Raw genomic sequence first — 26,783 nt, forward strand, 5'->3', positions numbered from 1 at the left:
GTGTGAACCACCAGAGCCCAGCAAAATGGCAAATGCTTAACTTGGGGCCTAGGGATCCATGCTAACGGTTGTGTTTTAGGAAGTTTATCCTCACTTGCATTTCAGACAAAAGTATTTGGGTTAATGAATTTCACCAGATACTCCAAGAGATCTTCTATACATTCCCATGACTCCTTTCCCCTCCCCTATTTAAGAGTTACTACTATAAAATAGTTATTAGGAAGAATATAATTAAATTAAGTAGTATATTGGATTCAGGACTTAAAGGACTAGAAATAGACACAAGAGCCAATGAAACTTGGGGTGGGAACCAGCATGGAGTTTAGAGATAGCTGTGGTTGGAAGATAGAGACTGGTTCTCTGATCACAGCTCCAGCAATTCTTGCTCTCTTTACATTTCACATTGGAGGAGAATCAGAGTGGTCTTTAGTCAGGGAACTGGGATGAAAGGGGAATGTGGAGGTGGGAATGGGCAGGATGAGTTGGGAATGCTCCCAGTTCTTTCTTCAGGAGATTGTGTTCATGTGGTCAAATGGATCTCTGCCATACACAGGCTGTTGAGCACATCTCTTCACACCCCAGAAAGGCTATGACTCCACCTATACTCCTCCAGTGCCAACACCACTCAAAGGCTCAGTTAATAGCAGTTAGCTCACTAGACTTTATTTTGTGCCAGGCACTGGGGCTAAGCACTGTGTAGACATCTCTTGTCCACTTCTCATAACAACCCTATGAGGGAGGTCCTACAATTACCCCCTTTTTATGAAGAAATTGAGGCATCTGATTCCAGAGCCCATGCTGTTAACTTGAAGGTATACACAGATTTTGATTTTCTTTGAAAGTACTTTTTAAAAGCAGGCACGTAAAGGTATCAGAAAACTGACTAAACAAGAATAAAATATTCGCAAGTTCTTGGGAAAACTTGCTAGTTGGCAAAGAAGAACAAAACTATTGTTTAAAGTTATTTTAGCTGCAGGCACTATTGTTGTAATAATGATTTCATCATGGTGTGCCATTTTCACATTGTAGTTGAAGATCAAAGAAAGTCAATTAATTTCAAAAGTGAAAATCATCCATGAAATGGGAAAGGCTAACTCTAAAATTCTCACACACTTTATAAGGATAAATACAGATTTTTCTTTGTAATTCACTTCTTTGGGCACATGTACAACACTCCATTTTAGAAGGGAGTCTTGAATGACTATGTGGGAGCCAATCTTCCACCAAAGTTTCTTTATGTGGATGGCACTGTATAACCCATTAGGGAGAACTATGGTCTGATACACCATCTTACATTAATTTGGGCTATACTAATTAAAAAAATCATGACAAGTTTACATTAGTTCATTAAGTCTTTATAATCTTTAGAAATTTACTTTGCTTCATATTTCTTTTTAAAAACCTCAAAAAATGGGCTGGGCACAGTGGTTCACACCAACCACAGCTGCTTGGGAGGCAGAAATCAGGAGGATAACAGTTCAAGACCAGCCTGGGCAAAAAGTTAACTAGACTCTCATCTTGACAGAACAGCTGGGCATGGTGGTATGCCCCTGTCATCCCAGTTATGTGGGGAGCATAAGTAGGAGGACCAAGGTTCAGGCCAGCCTGGGCAGAAAAATGTGAGGCCTTATATGAAAAATAACTGAAGCAGAAAGCTCTGGGGGGATGGCTCAAGTGGTAGAGCACTTGCCTAGTAAACATGAGTTCAAACTTTTGTACTCCCAAGGGGGAAAAAAAGAAACCCTCAAAAACGTATTTTGCTAAACTCAGAGAAGAACATATTCTCAGCCCAGCGCCGGTGGCTCACGCCTCTCCCTCTAGCCACTCAAGAGGCAGAGATCAGGAGGCTCACAGTTTGAAGCCAGCCTGGGCATATAGCCCTCAATATCCTATCTCGAAAAAACCCTTCACAAAAAAAGGACTGGTGGAGTGGCTCAAGGTGTAGGCTGAGTTCAAACCCCAGTACAGCAAAAAAAAAAAAAAGAAAAGAAAAGAATATCTTCTCTTTCTACTCGCCTTGCCTATTGCTGTCTTCCTTTTTGGGGGGAGGGGAGCTGGGGCTGGCACCGCGGTCCATTTGGCACTGTCTGCTCTCCTGGTGCAGTTCGTCCTCTATTCCGCTTTCAGATGACCGCCCGCTCAATGTCCCTTCATTCCAGCTCCTGCAGTTTTCATCTGAGCTGTGTTTCACGTGCAGCCCCGATTCTGTATCTTCATCGTGGCTGATCCCATTACAGCGTTTAGATGGTGGATAATGCTGTGATATGAATCCAACAAATTTCATTCCTCTTGTAGCAGCAACATTAATCTGAGGTTTAAAAAGAGACAACAGAACTAAATGTTATCTCTACTTACATTGGCTACTTCATTAACTAGCCTTTAGTTTACTGAGGAAATCCATTAGAAGATGGAGTAAATTGCCAGTAGTTAAAGACACATTCATAAACGAATTAATAACCTCTAAAATAGCACCACTACTTTAGGGTATGCCACACTACCGTCATGACTTGTCAAACAAAACTAGTATGTTTTAGAAACTATAAAAACAGGAACTATATTTTTTTTCTTGAAAGGGAACATTTGGGAAGAATTAGTAATTTTACATATGATGTTTGGAGACCATGAAACAATAATCTTTCCAGTTGAAATAAAATTAAAATCTATTTCAGAATTTTCCCAAAACGATATTAACAAACACATCTTCATTATTAAAGAAGACATTAATTTATTTATTTTATTTTAAAAAAATTTTTTTTCTTTTATTATTCATATGTGCATACAAGGCTTGGTTCATTTCTCCCCCCTGCCCCCACCCCCTCCCTTACCACCCACTCCGCCCCCTCCCTCTCTCCCCCACCCCCTCAATACCCAGCAGAAACTATTTTGCCCTTATTTCTAATTTTGTTGTAGAGAGAGTATAAGCAATAATAGGAAGGAACAAGGGTTTTTGCTGGTTGAGATAAGGATAGCTATACAGGGCATTGACTCACATTGATTTCCTGTGCGTGGGTGTTACTTTCTAGGTTCATTCTTTTTGATCTCACCTTTTCTCTAGTTCCTGGTCCTCTTTTCCTATTGGCCTCAGTTGCTTTTAAGGTATCTGCTTTAGTTTCTCTGCGTTAAGGGCAACAAATGCTAGCTAGTTTTTTAGGTGTCTTACCTATCCTCACCCCTCCCTTGTGTGCTAAAGCTTTTATCATGTGCTCATAGTCCAATCCCATTGTTGTGTTTGCCCTTGATCTAATGTCCACAAATGAGGGAGAACATACGATTTTTGGTCTTTTGGGCCAGGCTAACCTCACTCAGAATGATGTTCTCCAATTCCATCCATTTACCAGCGAATGATAACATTTCGTTAAGAAGACATTAATTTAAAAGCAAAAACCACACAGCATTGTTTGTTGTTGATGAAGAAAAATGTTAACGTACTAGTTCTTGTAAATGTGTACATACAGAAGATGATTTGTAGCCCAAGTCAGCTAAGCCTTCTGATCTGCTTATAGTGTATCTTGATACTATGGTCTCCTGGGCCAAATACACATAATTAGATTCAATACAAACAAGTAAAGGACAAAATTCTGAAACAGATGACATATGCAAGCAAAATGATTTGAGGTCTTGAGATCTTAAGAATGATTCTGTACTTTTTTTTTTAAAAAATGTTTTGGCTGTACTGGGGTTTGAACTCCGAGCCTCATGACTGCTAGGCTGGCACTGTATTGCTTGAGACATTCCCCCAGGTCATTATATTTTCATACTCAAGCCTTTCTGCATTGACATGTTTGTAAGACTTAGCTTTTGTCTTTGAATGAATTCTGTCAAAAGCCTAGGGTATTTTCTTCTCTGTTTTTCCTTCATTTCTTTAACATATTTGTATCTATGTCTTTCTCCTGTGTTCAATTGGCAGTTCTTTTTAGGCTGTATCTTATTTATCTCTGTATTGCAGTGCTTAGTATTATAGTATTTGTTAAATAAGTAAATATGAAGAAATAGCAATTTAAAAAATGTGATCACTGTTTTAAATATTTAAAGTAAACATTGAAAGTGTTACCTGGGAAGGCCAGAAACAGTTATGATGGAGGTTGCAAACAGAGACATCTATAGGTAGAATGAAATCTAATGAAAAAAACTGGGAAGGACTGGGCAAGATCAAGAGGATTGGCAAAAGGGGTCAATGTAACTTAACTCCAGCAGATGAGGCAGGAGAATTCTGAGGAGTGTGGGGAGCCATGAGACTTACGGCTGGCATGGCATCATTTGCTCCTAAAAGTTAGCATATTCAGATTGTAACAATGCATGAGCACTTAAAAATAGCCACAAACTTTCCCCTTTGTCAGGTGTCCTAGGAGAGAATTAGAAGGAGATGTAAGGGGGCATAGCATTCTGCAGGTGAGAATGGTGGATTTATTGTCAGCTTCCCCTAGGTTTGAACCTAGGGCCTAATGCTTGGTAGGCAGGAGCTCTACCAGTTGACCCACTGTTTATGTTGGATTTTTTTTTACTACCAGCCCTGTTACGTTGGATAGTTTTTGAGAAAGGGTCTTGCAAACTGTTTTCCCAGGCTGGCTTCAAACTGCAATCCTCCTGATTGCTGCCTCCTGAGTAGATAGGATTACAGGCATGAGCCACAGATGCCTAGCTATTAGTGCCTTTTTTAGGTCTTGTTAGTTAATTTGAGTTAAAAAACACAGAAAGGTTTTTGTTTTGTAAATTTTATTTTTTGTCTTTTCTGTGGGACTGGGACTTGAACTCGGGCCTTCCCATTTACAAAGCAGGTGCTCTACCACTTGAGCCACACCTCCAGTCCATTTTGCTCTGGTTATTATGGAGATGGGGTTTTGTGAACTACTCGACCAGGATGGCCTCAGAAAGTGTTTTTTAATTTTTTTATTAGAATACTTGATCTGGAAAGATCTGATAACAAATATGGAATTAATGTCTTTTCCATTTTAAGTTGGAGGATTGATATTTTTAAATGTTATTTTTATTTAAAAATCCTGAGGGGAAAAAAGCACTTGCAAATGTAATTTAAAAATAGAGTAGACATTGGTATAATGTTAAAACCTGACTTTAAAAGGTAGCTATTCAACAATTAGCTGTTACACAAGGCAGACGTTCAAAAATAGTATTTGGCACTCACCTATTGCTTTTGTTCATACCTGGGGCTATGTTCAAATATTTCACATGTTATGTTTCCTGAAGTTTTTCCCTTCATGAAATAATCCCATTACTCTAATTGCTGAAATAACAGTACTTTCCTGTTTAAGCAGATCTTTAACTGTGTCCAGGAAGTCAAATGCAAAATAAGGACTCAGATGGTGATCTATTAAAGCTAAATTAGCTGCATTTGTTTTCAAAAGAAGCTGTCTGGAGTGGATTCATTGCCAGAAAAAATTTCCCAGAATAGTAATCGTGAACAGTATGTGTACTTTATGTACAAAAATCTAGTTTCAAAGGCCATTCCTAAAAGCCATAGTTAAATGGTGACTTTATACTGCAATGGGAAATAACAGCAGCCATAATTGGCTATACAAAACCCACGGAGAATCTTATACACATGCTATTTAAAGTTTGGGAGCAACATCAGAACCAAGCAAACAAGTTTTACAATTTCCTTTTCTTTCTTTGTCTTTTTGGTGTGACTGGGGTCAGGGCTTTAAGCTTTCATGGCAGGCACTCTACTGCTTGAGCCATACCTCCAGTCCATTTTTGCTCTGATTCATTTTGGAGATGGGGTCTCTCAAACTATTTGCTAGGCTTGGTCTCGAACTTCAATCCTCCTGATCTCAGCCTCCCAAGTGGTAGGATTATAGGCATGAGTCATCAGCATGAAATTTTTATTTTATTTTATTTATTTTAATTAATTAATTAATTTTTCATACAGGGTCTCACTTTGTAGTCCAGGCTGCTCTTGAACTTGAGGTCCTCCTGCCTCAGCTTCTCTAGTGCTGGGGTTATAGGCATGGGCCACCATATTCTGCTCAAGTTTCATAGTTTCTTACATTAAAGGAATTGCGTAGGTTTTTGACTGTATGCATTTAAATAAAAGCTAAAAATTCTAAATATGTCAATGCAACTAAAAGAAAAAAACCTTCACCATAAACCCCATCAATTTAGAATATGTATCAATACACACCTTTTTATTTCTTTTAATCAGTCTATGTCTAGTGTTCAACTTTTCATTTAAGGTTCAATTAACTTAACATTGTATAGGTTTGTCTATCATTTTTCTTTTGGTGGTACTGGCCTTACACTTGCTAGGCAGGCGTTCTACCAGTTGAGCTACTCCCACTTAGTCCTTTTTGCTTTAGTTATTTTTCAATTAGGGTCTCACGTTTCTGTCCAGGCTGCCCTGGACCAGGACCCTCCTATTACACTTCTTGAGTAGCTGGGTTGAGATGCGCAGGCCTGTTTATTGGGGTTGTGATGGGAGTCTAGCTGTCTGCCCAGGCTGGCCTTGAACTGGATCTTCTGATCTCTGTCTCCTGAGTAGGTAGGATAAGTGAGCCACTGCGCCTGGCAGACTTATTTATCTTTACAGTCAATTTAATTGTCATGTTCAATGCCAATTATTTGATCATATTAATACACTATTATCTCCTTTGAAGTCTTCTAGTTATTATTGGCTCATTAGTCTCTGTTCATTTCAAAATGACTTTTAACTTTTCAATAGACTCATAAAGAGAAGATTACTGGGTTACAAAATAAAACAGGACTTGTGATTCTTAGTACCAAATTGATATTCAGGAACAATGTAATCATTTATTATTATGACAGTTCAAATACAAATGTTAACTTTTCTTAAAGCTTTACTAACGCTGGTTTTAATAATTTCAATTTCACTTCCCAATTTAATACTGGTGAAGTTTAACTCCCAGTTTTTATTTACATTAAAAATTATTGACTAGGTTGATGCTAAATACCTCATCATTTGTTTCCTTTTGCATTTGCTATCCATTGACTCTGTCCATCTAAGACAGGACTCACTTTCATATCTTCATATTCGTTTCCTCTACATTCAGAAAATGAAGCTCTCATTTGTCGCAGTTTTCCCCTAATTTTTTAAGTCAAATTTTCTAGTACATGATTTATGTTTATATATTCAAACTCCTCAATCTATTCATAATTATATATGCTTATTTTTCTGTTTTCTTTCAGATTTTTTATATTTAAAAAGTAACCCCTTACCCCATCTGAAATGTGCAGAATCTATTTTCTGCAAACAATTGCCCACTTTCCCCAAAACATTTGTTAAGTAATGGTTGTTCTTCCATTTCTCTTATCAGGTTTGTCATTAAACTTCTTACATGTGATTAAATTCACTTCTGGTGTCTCTATCTATTTCACTGGTCTGTATTTATGTTTTAAAATCTGTCCAGTTTGGTACAAGCACTTCAGTACATTTTGAGTTCTCATATAATAGTCATCTATTGACTGGCAGAGTGGCTAAAGTGGTAGAACACCTGCTAGCAAGTGTGAGGCCTTGAGTTCAAACCCCAGAATGGCCCACACATACATAAAAAGTCATCTATTATTTCCCTATTCTTTTTAAAAATAAAAAGAAAACAGATAAAGAAGAAATACCAAATGTTTCTCAATATCCCATGAAAACCATTTATGCTTAGTACCTTTTCTATCAGTTCTTTTGCTATGTCGTTCGTTTGTGTCTCATAAATTAGAGGACACTCCTCAATCACAAGTCTTGGGCGTCTTTGTCCACTGGGTGCTGCCAAATGCTTTGGGCTGTAACAGAGAAAGTATGTTCACGGTTGGAGGCCAGCTACTGAATTTCAGCTAATATGTTCATGAGAGGAGTGACCAGCTCACTAGTAAGTCCAGGTAATCATTTTTTGTTAGTTGAAGGCTGATGGCTATTTTCTCACATAAAAATACAATTCCCGGTAACTACTGTTCACTTAGATTCTCTTAATTTAAGCTTCTAGCAATTCAATCTCTAATTTAAATAGAGAGAAAAGCTTCCTGTCTATTGTTTTAACACAAGTTATGACAGATGATTTTTGATTGCTATACTTCATTATTGTACAGAGGCACAGGTTGAGCTATTTGAATGCAGATGCAAGTTGCCTTGTCTTTCCCCTTGGTCTTTTTTCCTTGCCAATTCTTATTCAGGGTACTGGTAAGTCTATTTAAGTAATGCTAAAACCAGAAAGATAACATACTGATTGATGAGATTTGTAATTAGGACATATGTGTTATTATCATGTGAAAATGTCATGTTTATTTAGTAGTGCTTGTACTAGTGACTATCTGATGAGGTTCTGTATGGTGGCTAACACTGACACCTGTACACACCCTGTTAGATATGTATAATAGGCAATTACTCAGTAGTAGACTGTACCACTTAAAAACACACCCAGAAATTTTTAAAGCCCTGTCTCTTTTCCCCCAATTTTCTTGTTTTCTTGCTCTCTTATTTCATTTTTCCTTACCCCTTTCATAGTTACAGTGATTGCTGTTGATCCATCACTATAAAGAGAAAGTAGTTTTTAGCCTGGTTTTTGCAATGGTTTTGATACAGCTGAGGAGCCATGTAAAATTTTTAATTTATTAATTTAAAACATGTTCTGGTTAGGTTAATTCTTCATGGGAAAGAGCAAAAGTATTTTACCATAAAAACAATCAAATTTGCAATGTAGGCAGACAAAAACGGTTTCAGTATTGTTTAGAAAAGTACCAACTAAAAACATTAAAAAAAATAAGGCTAGGCACTTGACTTTTGACAAAGGAGCACAAAACATGAGTTGGAGAAAAGGCAGCTTCTTCAACAGAAGCAACATAATTTCATTCTTCTTTATGGCTGAATAATACTCCATTGTGTATAGACACCACATTTTCTTGATCCAGTCATCAGTTGAAGGGCATCTGGGTTGTTTCCATAGCTTGGCTATTGTGAATAGTGCTGCAGTGAACATGGCTCTATTATGTGTTGGCTTACTTTCCTTCAGATATATGCCCAGGAGTGGTGTCACTAGATGGCAGTTTTGTTTTTAGTTTTTTGAAGAAACTCCATGCTGCTTTCCATAGTGGTTGCACTAACTTATGTTCCCACCAACAGTGAATAAGGGTTCTTTTCTCCCACATCCTCGCCAGCATTTGTTATTGTTTGTGTGTAGCCTTTCTGACAGGGGTGAGGTGGAATCTCAGTATCATTCTGATTTGTGTTTCCTTGATGGTCAAGGACATTGAGCATTTCATGTATTTATTGGCATTTGTACTTCTTTGAAAATTATCTCTTCACTTCATTTGCCCATTTATTCATTGGGTTGTTGATTTTATATATATATATATATATATATATATAGATAGATAGATAGATAGAGAGAGAGAGAGAGAGACAGAGACAGAGACAGAGAGAAAAAGAGACAGACAGCAAGAGGGAGAGGGAGAGAGAGGGAGAAAGAACATGGTTATATAGTAGGTTTGTCTGAGGGGACTACAGGGAGGTGGGAGGGGAAAAGAGAACGATGGAGAGAATAATATTGAATTGCAATGCATCTGTGTATGGCGATAGCATATCATGATACGCTGTAAACTGCTGAATATCAGGAGCAGAGTAATCGCGAAAGAGAAATAGAGGGGTTGGTTGATGTGATTAAAGCGCGGTATATACGCATCTGAAACACCAAGGCAAAGCCTCTTTGAACAATCAACATAAACTTAGAATATGAAGGACAGAAAGGTAAAACAAGTCCTGTTCTGAGGTGGGTACCAGTGGGAGGGGGGCTTGTTAACAGAGATGGTGAAGGAGGACAAAGATGGTGGATGTATGAGACTAGAACACTGAAACTTGTTGAAATGGTTCTAAGGTGGGGAGGTGGAATGAGGAGGAAGGATGGAGGCGTGAATCTAATTGTAAGCACATATATTAATGTCACAATGTATCCTCCCTGTACAACTATTATATGCAAATAAAAGAAGAAAAAAATTTCTGTTCTAAAAAAAAAAAATAAGGCTGGGATGTAGCCAGTGTAGAGTGCTCTGAGTTCAATCCCCCAGCACTGTTAAAAAAAAAAAAAGAAAAAGGCTTTTAAATTCTTATTTTGCATGTTCTAGCCCTAGCTCCACTCCCTAACTATTTTGGGAAGAAGCTGACAAGAGGCCTATCCAACTTATGGAGAACTCAGCACAGGTCTTTCTGCTGTAGAAGTTAGAGTGTAGGGACAGTTTTTGTTACCACTATGAATAAAACACAGGGCAGTCTGAAAAGCTTGGTGAAAGTGGACTACATATGTCCGGTCAGCACTACAACAGTGCTAGTGCTTTTGGCTGATGGCTATGACTTCAGTCGCTGTGGTTGCTACAGGAGCTTCTGGGTGCTTCTCTTTGGCCACTGACATCCTCACCTAGGACTGACTTGCCTGCAAGGAGCCAAAGGCAATTAGAGGTTTTTTTGTTCATTTGTTGTTGAGACAGGGTCACCCTACATAGCCCAGGCTGGCCTTAGAACTCATGATCCTCCTCCCGATTGCTGGGATTGAAGACATGGACAATTATGCCCCATTCAATCAGGAATTTTAAGGGAGGTAAAAATTTCCTTGCTTCAGATCAGTTTCAACTGCTGAAAATGTGCCTTTAACCCAACCCCAATTATCCTTTGTTTTCCATCACTTTTCAAAATTTCTTTTCTTAAAAAAAAAAAGAAAACTGTCACTCTTCACTGCCTCCTCGTCACTTGACTGTCTTCTTAGTGCCACACTTGACTGTCTTCTTAGTGCCATGCTTACCTTAGTTTCAAGCGGTACAGCACCACCCTGTAAAGGTAACTTGCAGGCAGGTGTTTCCGCTGCCCCATAGGTTGTATGACTGGATGAATGGTTCCAACAATATATCCTTTAAGATAATAGTCTTCCACTTTTGTTACTATATCTAGAATTGAATTTATCTTGATCACTTCCGGGTTTGATGAAGCTGAAATATCAAAAATGAAGAGAAATTTGCATATTCTTCATTAAGTTATACATTCTTACTGTCTATGTGGGATAATATTAATGAATGGGAGAATAACCATATGGCTTAATCTCAAGTAAATTACACGAACATGTATTACATATTTACTAAACGTACCTCAGAAGAAACTAAAGGTGATCTTATGAACTGGTAGGTATATAGTATTACTAATATGTTTTTTTTTTTCCTTTCCTTTTTTCAGTGCTGGAGCTTAAACCTAAGGCCTTGTGCATGGTTGGCAAGTGCTCTACCAGTGAGCTATACCTGAGTCTTTGGTTTTTGAAATAGTGTCTTGATATGTAGCTCAAGCTGATTTCGAACTTGAGATCCTCCTGCCTCAGCCTCCCAAGTTCTGGGATTACAGGCAAGTGCCTCCATACTTGGGCTAACAATATGTCATAAAGCAGAAATACGAAGTCATATATATTATATACATATGTATATACAATTAAGCAGCTTTACTTTTTAAGGATTTTGTTTGAGTAATTCTGTTTCCACTAAAAGATATCAAAAGACATACATAAAGATAATAATTTGAATAGTAAATTTCTTATGACTCTGAACAAGCTGAGGATGCATAATTTCTTTCTTTCTTTTCTTTTTCTTGCAGTGCCAGGGTTTGAACTCAGGGCCTATACCTTGAATCACTCTACCAGCCTTGAAAGTTTTTTCAAGATAGGGTATCTCGAACTATTTGCCCAGCTGGCTTTGAACTGCAATCCACGTTGTCTCTGCCTCCTGAATAGCTAAGATTACAGGTGTGAGCCACAGGTGCCTGGCTGATTTCTTAAAAATATCCATATAAATCTAAAAACTTAAAGTGAGAATGTTCCAGTTTCCTATTTTCAATTAGTTTTCAAAGCATGTTTTAAGTTTCTCTGGAAAGCTAAAAGTATGTAATAACTTTTTCTTTTTAAGAATGTTTTTATCTTTTATTTTTTCGTTTATTCATATGTGCATACAATGTTTAGGTCATTTCTCCTCCCACTCCTCCCCTTTCTCCCCCACCTCCTCACTTCCAGGCAGAAACTGTTTTGCTCTTATCTCTAATTATGTTGAAGAGAGAGTATAAACAATAATAAGAAGGACAAAGCATTTTTCTAGTTGAGATAAGGATAGCTATACAGGGAGATTCCTCGCATTGCTTCCATGCACAAATGTGTTACGTTCTAAGTTAATTCTTCTCGAACTGATCTTTTCTCTAGTTCCTGATCCCTTCTCTTATTGGCCTCTGTTGCTTTAAAGTTTCTGCATTCGTTCCTTTGCATTGAGGACATCAAATACTATCATATTTTTTGGATTTCTTACCTATCCTCATACTTCCCTTGTGTGCACTCACTTTACCATGTGACCAAAGTCCAATTCCCTTTCTGAACTTGCCCTTGATCTAAAGCCCACATATGAAGGAGAACATTCGATTATTGGTCTTCTGAGCCTGGCTAACCTCGCTTAGGATGATGTTCTCCAGTTCCATCCATTGTAATAACTTTTTCATAAATAAAAGCTCTAAATGTAGATGAAATTTAAATGTACAATTGATTATGCAATTGAATCATCCCTTGAAGAAAGGCAAATCTATTGAAATTATAGAATAGCACTATTTGTGCAGACTAGAACAGTAAAAAGGGGAAAAAGTCCTTTTTTTTGTTCTATCAATATCAATTTTAATAACAAATTTATTTTCTACAATAGTATTTCTCATTCTATGGAGAACAATCAGGCCTACTACTGTGGGTCAAGTGGTAGAGAGCCTGCTTAGCAAGCACAGAGAACTGACTTCAATACCCAGTACTGCAAAACCAAACCAAACCAAACAGAAAACAAACCATTTATGGAGAACAATCAAGGACTATTATCTAGAAATAGATCTGCAATTTGATTATCTCTTGAGTAGAAAACATATGAAATGAATTTCAGACATGGGCTGGGTTGGCTGCTGGTCCGTTGGTATGGCCAGTGTAGTCCTGCAAAGCGTCGATGATTGACTGAACACAGGGAGGAAGTTAAGAAGCAGATGAGGAAGGAGGGTCAGAGGAAAGCCCCCACATCGGACAGAAATCACCGTCAATGGGTATTCAAGTCAGTTTCTCAAACTAAAATACAGAATTCAGCAAAAGGCACACAGCCTGGTGAACCCATTTCCTCTAGTTTTCATCCCTTTTTGGGTTTATACAAATATTCTACTTCTAATATACTTTCTTCATTGTTATGAATGGAAGTAGAGACAAAGAGAATGATCCTGGACTGTAAAGAAACAGCTGGGTTTCCATGTAAACATCCCAGTCCTGGCGTGGTTGTGTGACAGTCATTCCATGCATGATTCATTTAATGTTACTCTTTTTAGTATTTGAACAACCAATTCGAATTTTTAAACAAAGGAACTAAAAAACTATAAAATAAAATGGAACGAACTCCTAAGACTAAGGAATAAAATATAACTTATTTCTAGGACTATGTATTAATTTTACAAAAATTTAAAGAAAATTATAGTCTTTTAATGGATTACCTCACATACTATAAAAAGTTGCAAAGTTTTAGCATGATACAAAGGATTCTTCAGTTTGGCCTTGGCCTATATATTCAGACTTCACTCTTGTCATCCTGTCTCTTGTATTTCATGCCACTAGGCCTTCCTTTTCTTTCTTTCCTTTTTATTTGGGCAGTACTGGGGTTTGAACTCAGGGCCTTGGGCTTGCAAGGCAAGCTCTCCACCACTTGAACCACGCCTCTAGCTCTAGGTTTTCATTTTCTTCCCTGTTTTCCCAGGCTAAGTTCTGCCATTCCTTCCTGTGTATGCATACTTCTACTAGAGTCCTTATAGGACTCTACCTACTTATTTGTTTATCTGCCTGTCTTGGCTTTCAGACTGAAAATCCCTTAAGGGCAAGAGACCTACCTCATGCATGTCTTTCTATGTCTAGCATGTTCCTTAGTTCATTATGTTACATTGGGAATACTGTTTGTTAGGGCAATGCAGATGGAAAATTAATGCAGAAAAGTGGGAAAACAATCAATGTTAGCTAGGTGGAAAAGGTTAGTAAATTCAGGAGCAGCTGTACAGGTTATAAAGATCTCATAGGAGAGAGATAAGATGGAAAAAAGCACAGATGGTGCTGTGGAATTGCTTTTCACTCTTTTGATCATGAAAGTGAGGGTGGTCACAAACCTAGTGAGAATCCAGAATTGTCATATTCGCTTCAGAAGGCACTAGAATGAGGCCCCACCTCATGTTCCTTATGTGAATGATATTACAACGAGGAAAACCACATTGCAAGTGAAGTAAAAGGTGATGAGGCAGAGCTCAGTGGGGTTTAGTTGGCTCCATCTTGGAGGGAAATCTGGAGGGACATTTGGGTAGGGCTGAACCACAAAGAGCAGTGAGATGAAAAGGGAGAGTGTGGCTTTTGTTCCAGGCTTTACTTGAGCCAGTGGTTTGGGAGAACTTCCGGATCCTGCTGGTCTTGCTTCTCTTGCTGCCTCACCTGGTCTACTTTGACATCACAGCTTGGAAGGAAGCCCCGGAATCGAGAAGTTGGGGTGCTGCCACCACCCTAGGCCGTGGAGTCCGACAGGAGCCAACATGAAAAGGCACTTGTTACACACAGAATGTGAAGTGTTTCAGTCATTCTAGGTTTTTAATCACGTGCTTAGCTGCTAGGTAATTTACCGTTTTGGTTTTATAATGCCATCTCCGTCATTAAGGATTATATGTTATCCAGAGATAGAAGATGGTGGTCACAGTATGAATATAATTAATGCCAACTATAAACTTAAAAATCATTAAAAGGTAGATACTATGTCATGTGTATTTTGCCATAAGAATAAAAGGTTAGATGTTAAAATTTTAAAGATTTTAACATATATATTCAATATATGAGACATATGTTGATATAAATTTGTAGTAAAAAAGCACTACAATTTGTCATCCTAATCATTTTTTGGTGACAAGCTTAATAGTGTTAAGTTCACACATGTTATTGGGAAGCAGGTGATCAGAAACTTCTCAGCCTGCAAAACTAAAGCCATCCATACCCATCAGGCAGCTTTCCTTTCTCCCTCTCCTCAGCCCCTTGAAACCACCATTCTACTGTCTATGAATTTCATTATTTTACTTTATATAAAAGCAGAACTATACAGTATTTGTCCTTTTGTGACTGGGTTATTTCACTTAGTATTTTGCTCTCAAGACTCATCCATGCTGTAATCTGTGAGAGGATTTCCTTCCTTTTTAAGGCTGAATAATATCCTGTTGTATGTGTACACCACATTTTGTTTATCCATTCATCCATGGATGGACACCTGGGTTTGCTTCCACCCCTTGGCTACTGTGAATAATGCTGCTATGAACTTGGGTGTGCAAATATCTGTTTGAGGTTCTGGTTTAGATTGTTTTGCATATATAACCAGAGGTAGATACAATAATTCTATTATTTTTAACATTGTCAATAGGTGATCACTTTTAAAAATAATTTTTATTAAGATATATCCATTATATGGGGGAGAGATTTGTAGTGACAATTCTGATTAAATTCATATTGCACATTTTTTATATTGCCCCCATCGTCTTTCCCAATAATTTTATTTTAAACTCATTGTGGAACTTCCATAGTGTTTCTATAGCTGCTGTTCCATTTCACATTCCTACTGACAGTGTATTGGGCTTCCAATTTCTCTATCTCCTTCCCAACCCTTGCCATTTTCTGGTTGTTGTTGTCATTGTTCTGGTTTGTGTGGTTCCAGGGATTGAACCCAGGACCTTGCATTTGCTGGAAAATGTTCTACCTCTTGAGTCACACTTTCAGCTCTTTTTAAATTTCACATAGCCAACTCTCCTAACAGGCATGAAGTGCTACCTCACTGTGACTTTTTTTTTTTGTGGTGCTGGGGATTGAACCCAAACAAGTGTTCTAACACTGAGATACATCCCAGCCCCTTGAGTTTTTTTTGACAGGCTCTATCTCACTGTGTAGCCCCCAGGTTCTGCCTCTGCCTCTGGAGTGCTGGGATTATAGGTGTATGCCTCATATTTGGCTTCATTGTGATTTGGACTTGTGTTTCCCTAATGATTATGATATTGAACATCTTTCAAATGCCTGATGGCCACTTGTATATTATTGTTGAAAAAATGTCTATTCAAGTCCTCTAAAAAGTATTTTTTGTGAAGTTGTAGTTATTTTTTCTTTAACAGTTTTATTAGCATATATTAATTGTACAGGGGGGTTTCATTGTGACATGTATCTTGGTTAGATTGACCCCTTCCGTTACTATCCCTCATTACTCCTCTCTCCCATCTTTTTTGTGGTGCGAAGGATTAAACTCAAGGTCTTGCACAAGAGCCCTACTGAGCTACATCCTGCCTGCCCTGCCCTTTTCAAATTTTTTTTTGTCTGTACTGGAGTTTGAACTCAGGTCTTCAACTTGCAAAGCAGGCACTCAACTGTTTGAACTACTCCTCCAGACCATTTTGCTCTGGTTATTTTGGAGATGGGGGTCTCATGAACTATTTGCCTGGGCTGGCCTCAAACTGCTATCTTCCTGATCTCAGTCTCCCAGGTAGCAAGGATAACAGGTATGAACACTGGTGCCCATCTCCAGCCCTTGTTTTCAGGCACAATTACATTTAATGGAATGCCCTTCTGAAAAAATGCTCACCATCTCTGGCCATAAAGGAAATGCAAATCAAAACCACACTAAGATTCTACCTCACCCCTGTTAGAATAGTCAACATCAAAAACACCACCAACAACATGTGTTGGCAAGGATGTGGGAAAAAAGGAATCCTAATCCACTGCTGGTGGGAATGCAAGCTGATGCAACCACTCTGGAAAAAAATTTGGAGATTTCTTAAAAATCTAAACATAGACCTACCATATGATCCAGCAATCCCACTTCTGGGGATATAACCAAAGTAATGCAACACAGGTTATTCCAGAGGCACCTGCACACCCATGTTTATTGCAGCACTATTCACAATAGCCAAGTTATGGAAACAACCAAAATGCCCCACTACTGATGGATGGATCAAGAAAATGTGGTACTTGTACACAATGGAATTTTACTCAGCCATGAAGAAGAATGAAATCTTATCATTTGCAAGTAAATGGATGGAACTGGAGAACATCATTCTGAGCGAGGTCAGCCAGGCTCAGAAGACCAAAAATCGTATGTTCTCCCTCATATGTGGACTTTAGATCTAGGGCAAATGCAGCAATGTAGTTGGACTTGGATCACATGACAAGGGGAGAGCATACACGGGAGATATAGGAATAGGTAGAAAACCCAAAACATGAAAGTGGAACTCCAGAGGAACTAATACAGAAACCTTAAAATGGCAGGTTATCATGAGCAGGGGATCAGGAACAAGTGTAAGATCAGCTAGAGATGAATCAACATGGGTCGTAACACATAGATACACAAAAGCAATGTTAGGAATCTCTCTGTATAGCTATCCTTAACTCAACAAGCTAAAACGCGTTGTCTTCCTTATTATGCTTATGTCTTTTCTTCAACAAAATTAGTGATAAGGGCAGAACAGGACCTGCCTGGAACTGAGGAGGGGAGGAGGGAAAGGATGGGGGGCGGCAGGGTGGAGAAATGACCCAAACAATGTATGCACATGTGAATAAATGAATAAAAAAAGAGAGAAAAAAATGAAAATTAATTTCAATATAGAGATGCCCTCCTCAAACTGTAAAAGTTATAAAATGCAAAAACACTTCTCTAGGAAAAATTAAATCAAAATTTTTCCTCAATGTTCAAAATAATAGGAAACCTATTTCTGCTGGTTGGTCACTGGGAGCAGATGGTGACAGCTGCTCAATCACAGCCCTTGATTTTTTTTTTTTTCTTTTTTTGCAGTACTGGGGTTGAACTCTGGGTCTCATGCTTGGCTTAGCACTTGAGCCGTTCCACCAGCCCACCTCTTGATTTTTTTAAGACAAGGTTTCTATGTAGCTCAGACTGGCTTCAAGCTTGCTGTATAGTCCATGGTGGGTTTGAACTTGAGACCTTTCTCCTTCTACCTCCTGAGTGCTGGAATTACAGGTGTGTCCTTCCATGCCTGGTTGTAGGATACATAGGCTATTAACCCTTAATCAGATATATGATTTGTAATTACTTTCTATCATTGCATGGGATGGCTTTTCACTCTGTTGATGGTGTCCTTTGATGCAGTTTTTAAGATTGACGTAGTCCCATTTGTGTATTTTTGCATTTGTTATATATACCTTTGGTGTCATATACAAAGAAACCATTGCAAAATCCAGTGTCATGGAGCTTTTCCTGTATGTTTTATTCTAGGAGTTTTAGGTCTTATGTTTAGGCCAAAGATTTTTCGTTTTTATTTGAGAATCCCCGCCCCATTATGTTGCCCAAACTCATGGTCCTCCTGTATTAGCATCCTGAGGTTAAAAAAAACCAAAACAACCTCCCCCCAAAAAACCTTTTGGTGTTTGGCCTGGAGAAGGACAAGTGTCACTGATTTTATTTATTTTTTTGTGGGCCTGGGTTTGAACTCAGGGCTTTGTGCTTGCAGAGCAGGTGATTTACTGCTTGAGCCATCCTTCTAATCCGTAACTAAATTTCATTTGTCATCCTGAACCCAGGTTCATTCAACACCAGTTACTTGCACTATGCTGCCCAAAGTGAGATCAAAGTCATATACCTGAGATGCACTGATGTGAATTCAGTGCCCCATCTGCCCTGGTCCCCAATATTGGACCCTGGGTCTGTTCCCAAAAGCTTTTGTTACAAATGTTTGTGATATTGCCAAGGCAGTCAGTGACTGGAAGAGTCTGACCATTCAGAATAGACAGCCCAGACTGAGGTGGTACCTTTTGCTCTGCTCTGATCACTAAAGTCTCGAGGGAAAGTCAAAAGACAGAAGGTATTAAACACAGTGTAAAGATCACTTCTGGTGAGTTGGTCAACACTGCATTGATCTTTAGTCAGAGAATTCTCTGGCATCATTAAAGAGATTCTGAGGACTACCCTGTCTGTGGGCTGGAATGTGGATGGCTCCCACAACTCGTGATATCATAGGTGACATCAATAGTCATACAGTGAAATGCTCACCTAGTTAAAAAGTACAAAGGGAAATAGTTCAATAAAGAGCGACTTGAGGGCAAGGAGAGTGACGAAGGGGGTAGTGTGCCTTTATAGCAGGCATGAGGCCGTGAATTCAAACCCAGTGCTGCTAAACAAAACAAAACAAAACAGAAAAGAATAATTTTACAACCTGAAAGAAAGATTTTATGAAAGTTTAATGGCACCTATTTTATGGGTTTAAAAATGTATATTCCTTTTTCTGCAGAAATGATGCATAAAAATATAAAGAACTTTGATACTTACCCAGCAGTTTTAGTTAATTATTTATTAAGGTAGGTAGCAAAATGGAAACTTAAAAATTAGTGAATGTGTAAGAAATACTTAAAGCTTATTTAAAAATACGAGTGGAAGTGAGCACTTTATTATTGTGAAAGTGAAAATAGTGCATTTTTAAATTGGTGCACTTTTTTTTCTTACTGGCACAGAAAGTAATCATGGGTTTTATAATCAGTGATATCTTAGAGTCAACAAAAAATAAAAATTATACAATAAAGAAGGAGTTGTATGCACATTGGCTGAGAGAATAAGGACTTGAAGTCTTCTTGATTTGGTGGTACAAAGGTCCTAAAAATTAAAACAGGGAAAAATTCTACACTCTTTTCTTAAGATAAATACATAGAGTGAGAAAAATCTGATTTAATATATATTCCTTTAGGGAAGAGGAGGAAACCTTGGGCTTTTCTGACCACAAACTAATTATGAACTAACTGTTCATCTAATGCGATTGCTGGCCACATGGGAAGGAGGCTCACTGATTTCTGTGCTGAGCATACCACCATAAGTAATAAGTGCCTTATTACTCATCATTGTCTACATAATAATAATTAGGATATACTAGGTTGTCCCACTGAAGTGAGAGCTCTCTGAAGGCCAGACTATTCCTGTTTTGTTCAGTGTCATATCTCTATACCTTAGCATGTAGATGTGTGGTTAATATTTGTTGAATGAATAATGAATTGTGCTCAATGTAGGGGCATACTAGAGACAGACAATAATAAGCTGGAGTATGTTTCAAAGGAAGTGCTCAGGATAGGGAGGGGTCTGAAGAGCTCGACAGGTGTCCTTTGATTATATGCCAGACGTTACAAGAGGAACTGTTCATATATTTGCAGAGCTGTCACACTGAGGAGGTTGACAGGTGGGATCCTGACTTAGCAATGGCAGGTTTGGTCATATAGAAGAACATTCATCCAGATTGAAGGTGACTGAGCAGAACAGACTTTGTCATGTTCATTTAAAATATACCAGTGAGGTAAAAGACAAAAAAAGGAAAGAAAAAGGATCTATAAGACAAAGAAAAATGCTTCCCCCCCAAAAAAAATAGAGGTGCAAGATTTTTGTTTCACTGAACTAGAAAGCAGAGTACCAGCAACCTCAAAAATCCATTACTAAAATAACCTCTTATCTGACAAAAAATGTTCTAAAAAAGTTCATCCAGCTGGGTGCCGGTGACTCACACCTGCCATCCCAGCTACTTGGGGGGCAGAGATCAGGAGGATCAAGGTTCAGGGCCAGCCCAGGCAAATGAGACCCTATCTCAAAAATATCCAACACAAAAAAGAGCTGGTAGAGTGACTCGGGTGGTACAGCGCCTGCCTAGCAAATACAAGAGTCTGAGTTCAAACCCCAGTACTGAAAAAAAAAAAAACAAAAACAAAACACCAAACCAAACAAAACAAAAAAGTCCATCCACCTTTTCCATATAAAAAGCACAACCAAGTGCGTGCTGGATTGGGGTGGTGTTTTCCAAACTTTGGTTGCTGGAGTACATTTTCATAATTTTGGATATATCTGAATACCATCTGTACTTCCATATCCTTAATTTAAAAATTATTTTAAGCAAAATAAAGCTATTTCAAAAATAATTTACATCACCCAGAAAAACATAAAACCAGAAACATTTACCATAAGCAGAAAGCTGTCATATAAATAAACACAAGAAAAACTTTTTAAATTCTAGCTCAAATTCTACTAAATGTTACTGTTATATGCCAAAGACTAAGCCATAGGTCTGCCTTCTTGTTGTTGAAAAAGAAACTTACCATTAGAGAGGTGTTGAGGACACTGAGTCCAAACTCACTGGTAGGTTTAAAAGGGATTCAGGGCAGACTTTTCTGTCTGGGAGATCCATTCTTATTTAATCCTGTGCCTATGCATGTAACTTAAGAGAATCTTAGGTCAAATTACTTGGCAGAGGCTTGGAAACTCACTGGGTTAGATATAGCAGGGACATATAGCTGGGCATGGTGGCATAAGCCTGTAATCTTCGAATTTAGGAGGCTGAAGTAGGAGGATCTCAAGTCTGAGGACAATATGGACAACATAGTGAGACCTTATCTTAATTAAAAAAAAAAAGTAGCAAGGACATAATGATAACAAGAGAGACAGATGATACTGGTAGGAATGAGTAACAAAGCTTGGTAAAAACATTCCAAGGGCTTTACACACATCATTAGCCCAAACTGATAATGATAATGAAATCACCTCCCTCATTTCTGAACACAGTTGTTTTTTTTTTTTTTGTCAGTACTGAGGTTTGAACTCAGGGTCTCATGATTGCTAGGAAAGTGCTCTATCATTTGAGACACTCCACCAGCCCTTTTTTGTGTTTTTTTGAGATAGGGTCTTGGGAACTATTTGCCCAGGCTGGCTTCCAACCGTGATCCTCCTGATCTCTGCCTCCTGAGTAGCTAGGATTACAGGCATGTGTCACTGGTGCCTGGCTCTGAACACAGTTTTCAGAGGCAAAGCTATGTCGTACATTCAAAATAATCACCAAGATTAACAATCTAGCTATAATAGAATTAAATTGGTGCTTAGAAAGCTTCCTGTTCAGGTAGAGAATGTATTTCTGAGGAACAACTCATCTATGGTGATACCAAAGAAATTCTGTGTCAGTGAAATAAATTCAATTTTTATGGTCTAATTTCCATCCTTTTGCACTCTTAATAAAGCACGGGTACTGTCTTGAGTTTTAATGCAAACCAAATGTTAATACAAGAAACACACATACATATAAAAGGCAGTATCAAGAGTAATTATACACAGAAATCCAGAAAAGGTATAAAGGGAGAAAAATACTGTGCATCTATATTAATAAGCTTCTATAAACAGCACACTCCTTTTGGGTTCACTGACTTACATTAATTATTCAATGGTTTCAAGTATACAAGTCCTATCTGGAGGTTTGTGGGTTTTTTTTGTTTTTGTTTTTGTTTTTTTGATAAATACTTAACAGCCAGTACAGAGATGACAATTGTTATGGTCAGAATTTTAAAAATACTATTGAAGGACTAACTGAATGAAAACTTGGATGTAACATTAACATATATAACTAAGAGAGGTCTAAAGTGCTTTGGAGCAGAAGTTTAGGGCATAGACTCTATCACCAGACTCCTTGGGTTCAAATCCCAGCTCTGCCAGTTAGTAGCCTGATAAACTGTTTCATTCCTGTGTGCCTTTCTTTCCTCATCTTCAAAGCGGAAGTGATAATACAATGTACTTTACATGGCCATTAGGATGATTAAATAAATTAATATTTGTTCTTAGAAAGTATCTGGCATGTAGTAAATGCTATACAATGGTTGGTTGCCTTGTTGTAGAGGTCCTCCTGCCTTATGGATAGAGAGGCAGCACACTTTATGGATAGAGAGGCAGCACACTGTTCTCTTTTAGAGTGTTAGGCTCTGAAGGCCAACTGCCTGTGTGGAAACCCTGCTTATACCATTCTGTAGTTATGTGATTAGAACAACCTACTTTAACTCTCTGAAACAGGAATAGGTAGCAGTACTGACTTCACAGGGTTGTTTCGATAGTAACAGTAAAGACAGGAGCCCAGGGCTGGCACAAAGCAAATACTCAAATAAACATCACCAATACGCTCATCTGTTGGTGGTCCAGTTCTGAGAGGTTCAAATAAAGTTGTCCTTAGAGACAAGTCATTGTTGGTTTAGCAAATCTCCACGAAAATTATGATTATAGGGATTTGGATTTATTCTAAAAACATGGCCTAGTTCCCATCCCACAGAACTTTAGAGGTCCCTAATTCCTGCTTTGGATCTCAGGTCCCTAACTCCCACTCCAGGTTAGGGTTCTGTCACTCACACTCATTGACTACCAGATTGATAAAACAGGAAGGCAGCTATGCTGCAGGAATCCTGGGGAGTGCTACCACTGGTGGTGTCAAATTCTTAGAAAATGCTCCAAATGTAGACTCTTTTGTAGTATCTCCCAGTTTTTAAAATCAAATACTTTAACACTTTCCTCTCTAAGTGAGACTTGTCTGAACACATTTTATATCTCATTTTGCTCTGGGTCACCCCAGAGATTATCCATAGTGGAACCTACCTAGATCCAGGCCAGCTAACTGACCATTTGTGCCAGTGGTCCAGCTCCTAGGACACAGAAAAAGTGATCCAATTCTTCTTTATTAGTGGGGACAAGAGAGGAAGGGTGATGAGGGGGTAAGGTTCACTCCATTAACAAATTGTCCTCATTTTTGGGATATTGGGCTTGCTGTAAACATACCACTGAAGAAAGGTAAACCCAGGAGCAAGAGGAGGAACAACAAATGTAGGAATTTTGTTGAGAACTTCTTTTGATGTTAATTCTGATTCTTAATAATGTTTTAAACTGTGCTGAGATGACTGAGACTGGCAGGCTAGTAGGAACTTGTTAGGTATTCAAACCCGATTCAGCATAGGGATGTCAGGAAGGGGACAGCTGTGCATAAAGTGGACATTTCCATCAGTGCTCACCAGAGTGGGTAATAACATCTCTATGATAGGCTCAGCATTTCAGACCAAGTCTTTGGTTTGTCGTCTTTGTACTGGGGCAGTAATGTAAGGGGCTCTATTACTTTTTAAACACAGGAAATTAAGGGGAGGTGGTGGTTGTTGTGGCTAGAATTTGAACAGCACAGGCGTCGGCAGCAGCTGCAAGTCTTCTGCTCTGCTCAGCTCCCCACCAGCAGTTCTTTCTCATTTCTTTGGGAGAAGGAACAAATGGTGTTGTTTGTAACTTTAATGGGTGAGACTGCTGACTGTTAAATTAATGCTCTAAGATTTGTAAAAGCTTTATTATATCTTACACAGCTATTGTGAGGAACTGGTGAAAAAAAGCATTTTGCAATTGCTTCTAAAGTTATACAAATGCAAAGCTGATTTTCTTATAAAGATAAAAACACGTTAACAGGATTGGTAGAGTGGCTCAAGTGGTAGAGTGACAGCCTAAAATTAAAACATGTTGAAGATTAAGCAACATTTTTGCATTTATTCCTACAGTTTCTATAATAAAATATCCATAGTCTTTTCTGCTCCTTTACTTAAAAGCTTCATAGACAAATACCAAATTTTAAAAACAGAAAACATTACCTCCGGTATAAAGTTAAGAACTAGTTAAATGCTAAAAGTTTTGCTGTGATGATGAAAGTTTATGAAAATATCCCAAGACATTCATATTTCTTTCTACCAATTTACTTCGGAAGATTAGTATGTATTTTTGACAAATTTATGAAACATTATTTCCTCAAATAAAATGTGAAAACACTAGCAAGTAATTTTACCATATTTTCAAAAGTGAATATAGAATATCCATATCCATATTATATCTAGCAATTATAAGTAAAAAGCAGAAAGTAACATATATCAAGTGCATATATTGTGCCAGACACTATATGACCGCTTTGTATCCCATTGTTTTTTGGCCATACTGGGGTTTGAACTCAGGGTCTCATGCCTGCTAGGCAAGTGCTATACCACTTGAGCCATAACCTCAGCCTCCTATTCTTAATTAATCCTTACAAAACTCCTATCAAGTAGGCATCACCATTATTCTCAGATGAGGAAACTCAGGAAGAGAGAGATTAGGTAATTTGCCAAAATTTCTAGTAAATTGTGAGGCTGCACTTGAACTCAACAAAGACTTGAGAGCCAGTACACTCTTGCACCTATGGGAAAGTAAAAGTTCATTGATTTGGATTATATTATTTCAGAATTTGTGAAAATTCAGGCATGAGATGGGCAAAAGCCTTAGGACTATTATAAATTGTTAAGCAATTTAATATATGGACATTAAAAAGAATCTCTGGTTTAGTCTACTTGTGAAATGTTTTATCATTTTGCTTATTTTTTTTGGTGGTGGTACTGGGGTTTGAACTCAGGGCCTCACACTTGCTAGGCCAGCTGCTCTACCACTCGAATGTTTTAAATAACCTACAAATATAGTATATAAATAATATCTCAATTGTGTTCTTGTTTTCAGTGAAGGCACCATCTTTGTAGTCACTCAATACATTTAACTGAAGTAATATAACTGCAATGTTCAAATACAGTAAAACTATTGGACTATACAGTTTATGACTATAGGCAGTAAAGACTATAAACCAATCTGTCATAAACAGTTTCAAACTCTTATAGCCTGTTTCACTGTCTACTTCATATGTCATACTCCTCCCCCTCTGTTTGATGTGCAGTTTCCAGACCACAGAATCTCCTCTCACCTCTGGCTCTTGTGTAGATTGTCTCAGCCTTGTTTACCTTATCCACATTTACTTCCTACTCAGTTTTTCTTTTTAACCTGCTATTTTTTTTTTTGGTGTGTGTAGGTGTGAGGAGGTAAAAATGTAACAAACAAAAGGAAAAAAAAATCACAAAACATACTTAAAACTACCAATACTTGGATAACCATCATCCATTAAAAAAGAAGTGATCAGCTTCCTATTTCACCCTTTCCAGTCCCAATCCCCCACCTCCCTCTGTACTACCTTGACTTTAATGGCAATCACTTCCTCACTCTTCTTTTTAGTTTACTACCCAAAATGCAGCCCTAAACACTTCAGTTTAGTTTGCTGACTTTGTGGTGCTGAGGACTGAACCTCATCTATACTAGGCAAGAATTCTGTCACTGAGCCGTGCTGCCAGCCCAGTTTGCTGATTTTTTTAGCTGCATGTAAATGGGATTATATTCTATTTTAGTGTGTATCTTTAGTCAACATCATGCTTGTGAGATTCCTCTTGTAGAGCTAGTACAATTGTAGCATTGCAGTAGGTATTAGCTAACGATGGCCCTGTGGCCTGTTCGGTTGTACCTCATTTTTGGCTGCTTTAGTATGGTAACAGTGGAGTTGAGTAGTTGTGATGGAGACCACCTGGCTCACAAAGCCTAAACTATTTCCAGCCAGGTCCTTTCCAGAAAAAGTTAGTTGACTTCTGCAGCACAGTGTTCCCTTTGTGTGAGTATATCACAATTTATCCTTCTATCCCCTTGTTCTTGGAGTTATGAGTTGTTTGTGCTTTTAGGTTATTATAAACACTTCCATGGACATCCTTGTGTGTGCCTCATGGGGCATATGTGAACATTTTTCTTTTGGGTATATCTTCAGTTAGGTAGATGACAGCCATTTTTTTCAAAATTGTTATTAACAATCTACCAACACCTTGCATTGGCAATCTTTTCAAATTTTAGTCATTTTGGATGATCTGTGGTGGCATCTCACTGTGGTTTTAATATGAACTTAACAATTTATTACTAACAATTTCCTGTGTTTGTTGGCTACTTGGACTGTCCAAGTTTCTTGTCTCTTTTTCTATTGGGTTGTCTTTTTCTTGCTGGCTTGCAGTGGTAAGTTATGTGTTCTGGACATAAGACTTTGTCTGAGTCCCACTCATTCTGTACATCTCTGATGAAGTAGTGCTTTTAAGGAGCCTCTC

At 38.1% G+C, this 26,783-nt stretch overlaps 1 protein-coding gene across 2 annotated transcripts in view; it reads right to left on the minus strand.

The window, feature by feature from the left end:
* Positions 1-26,783, minus strand: part of Rftn2 (raftlin family member 2) — a 67,404-nt gene that overhangs the window by 34,609 nt on the left and 6,012 nt on the right. The window contains exons 2-4 of one of the 2 annotated variants that reach the window (XM_020156884.2): positions 10,746-10,929; positions 7,629-7,743; positions 2,017-2,308 (exon numbers count right to left, since the gene is read on the minus strand). In XM_020156884.2, coding sequence (XP_020012473.1) covers positions 2,017-2,308; positions 7,629-7,743; positions 10,746-10,929 — 591 coding nt within the window. The remainder of the gene's footprint in view (positions 1-2,016; positions 2,309-7,628; positions 7,744-10,745; positions 10,930-26,783) is intronic. The other variant, XM_074071336.1, reaches the window with a different exon arrangement.

Source organism: Castor canadensis, chromosome 4 (genome assembly GCF_047511655.1).
Source record: "Castor canadensis chromosome 4, mCasCan1.hap1v2, whole genome shotgun sequence".
Classification (NCBI taxonomy): Eukaryota; Metazoa; Chordata; class Mammalia; order Rodentia; family Castoridae; genus Castor; species Castor canadensis.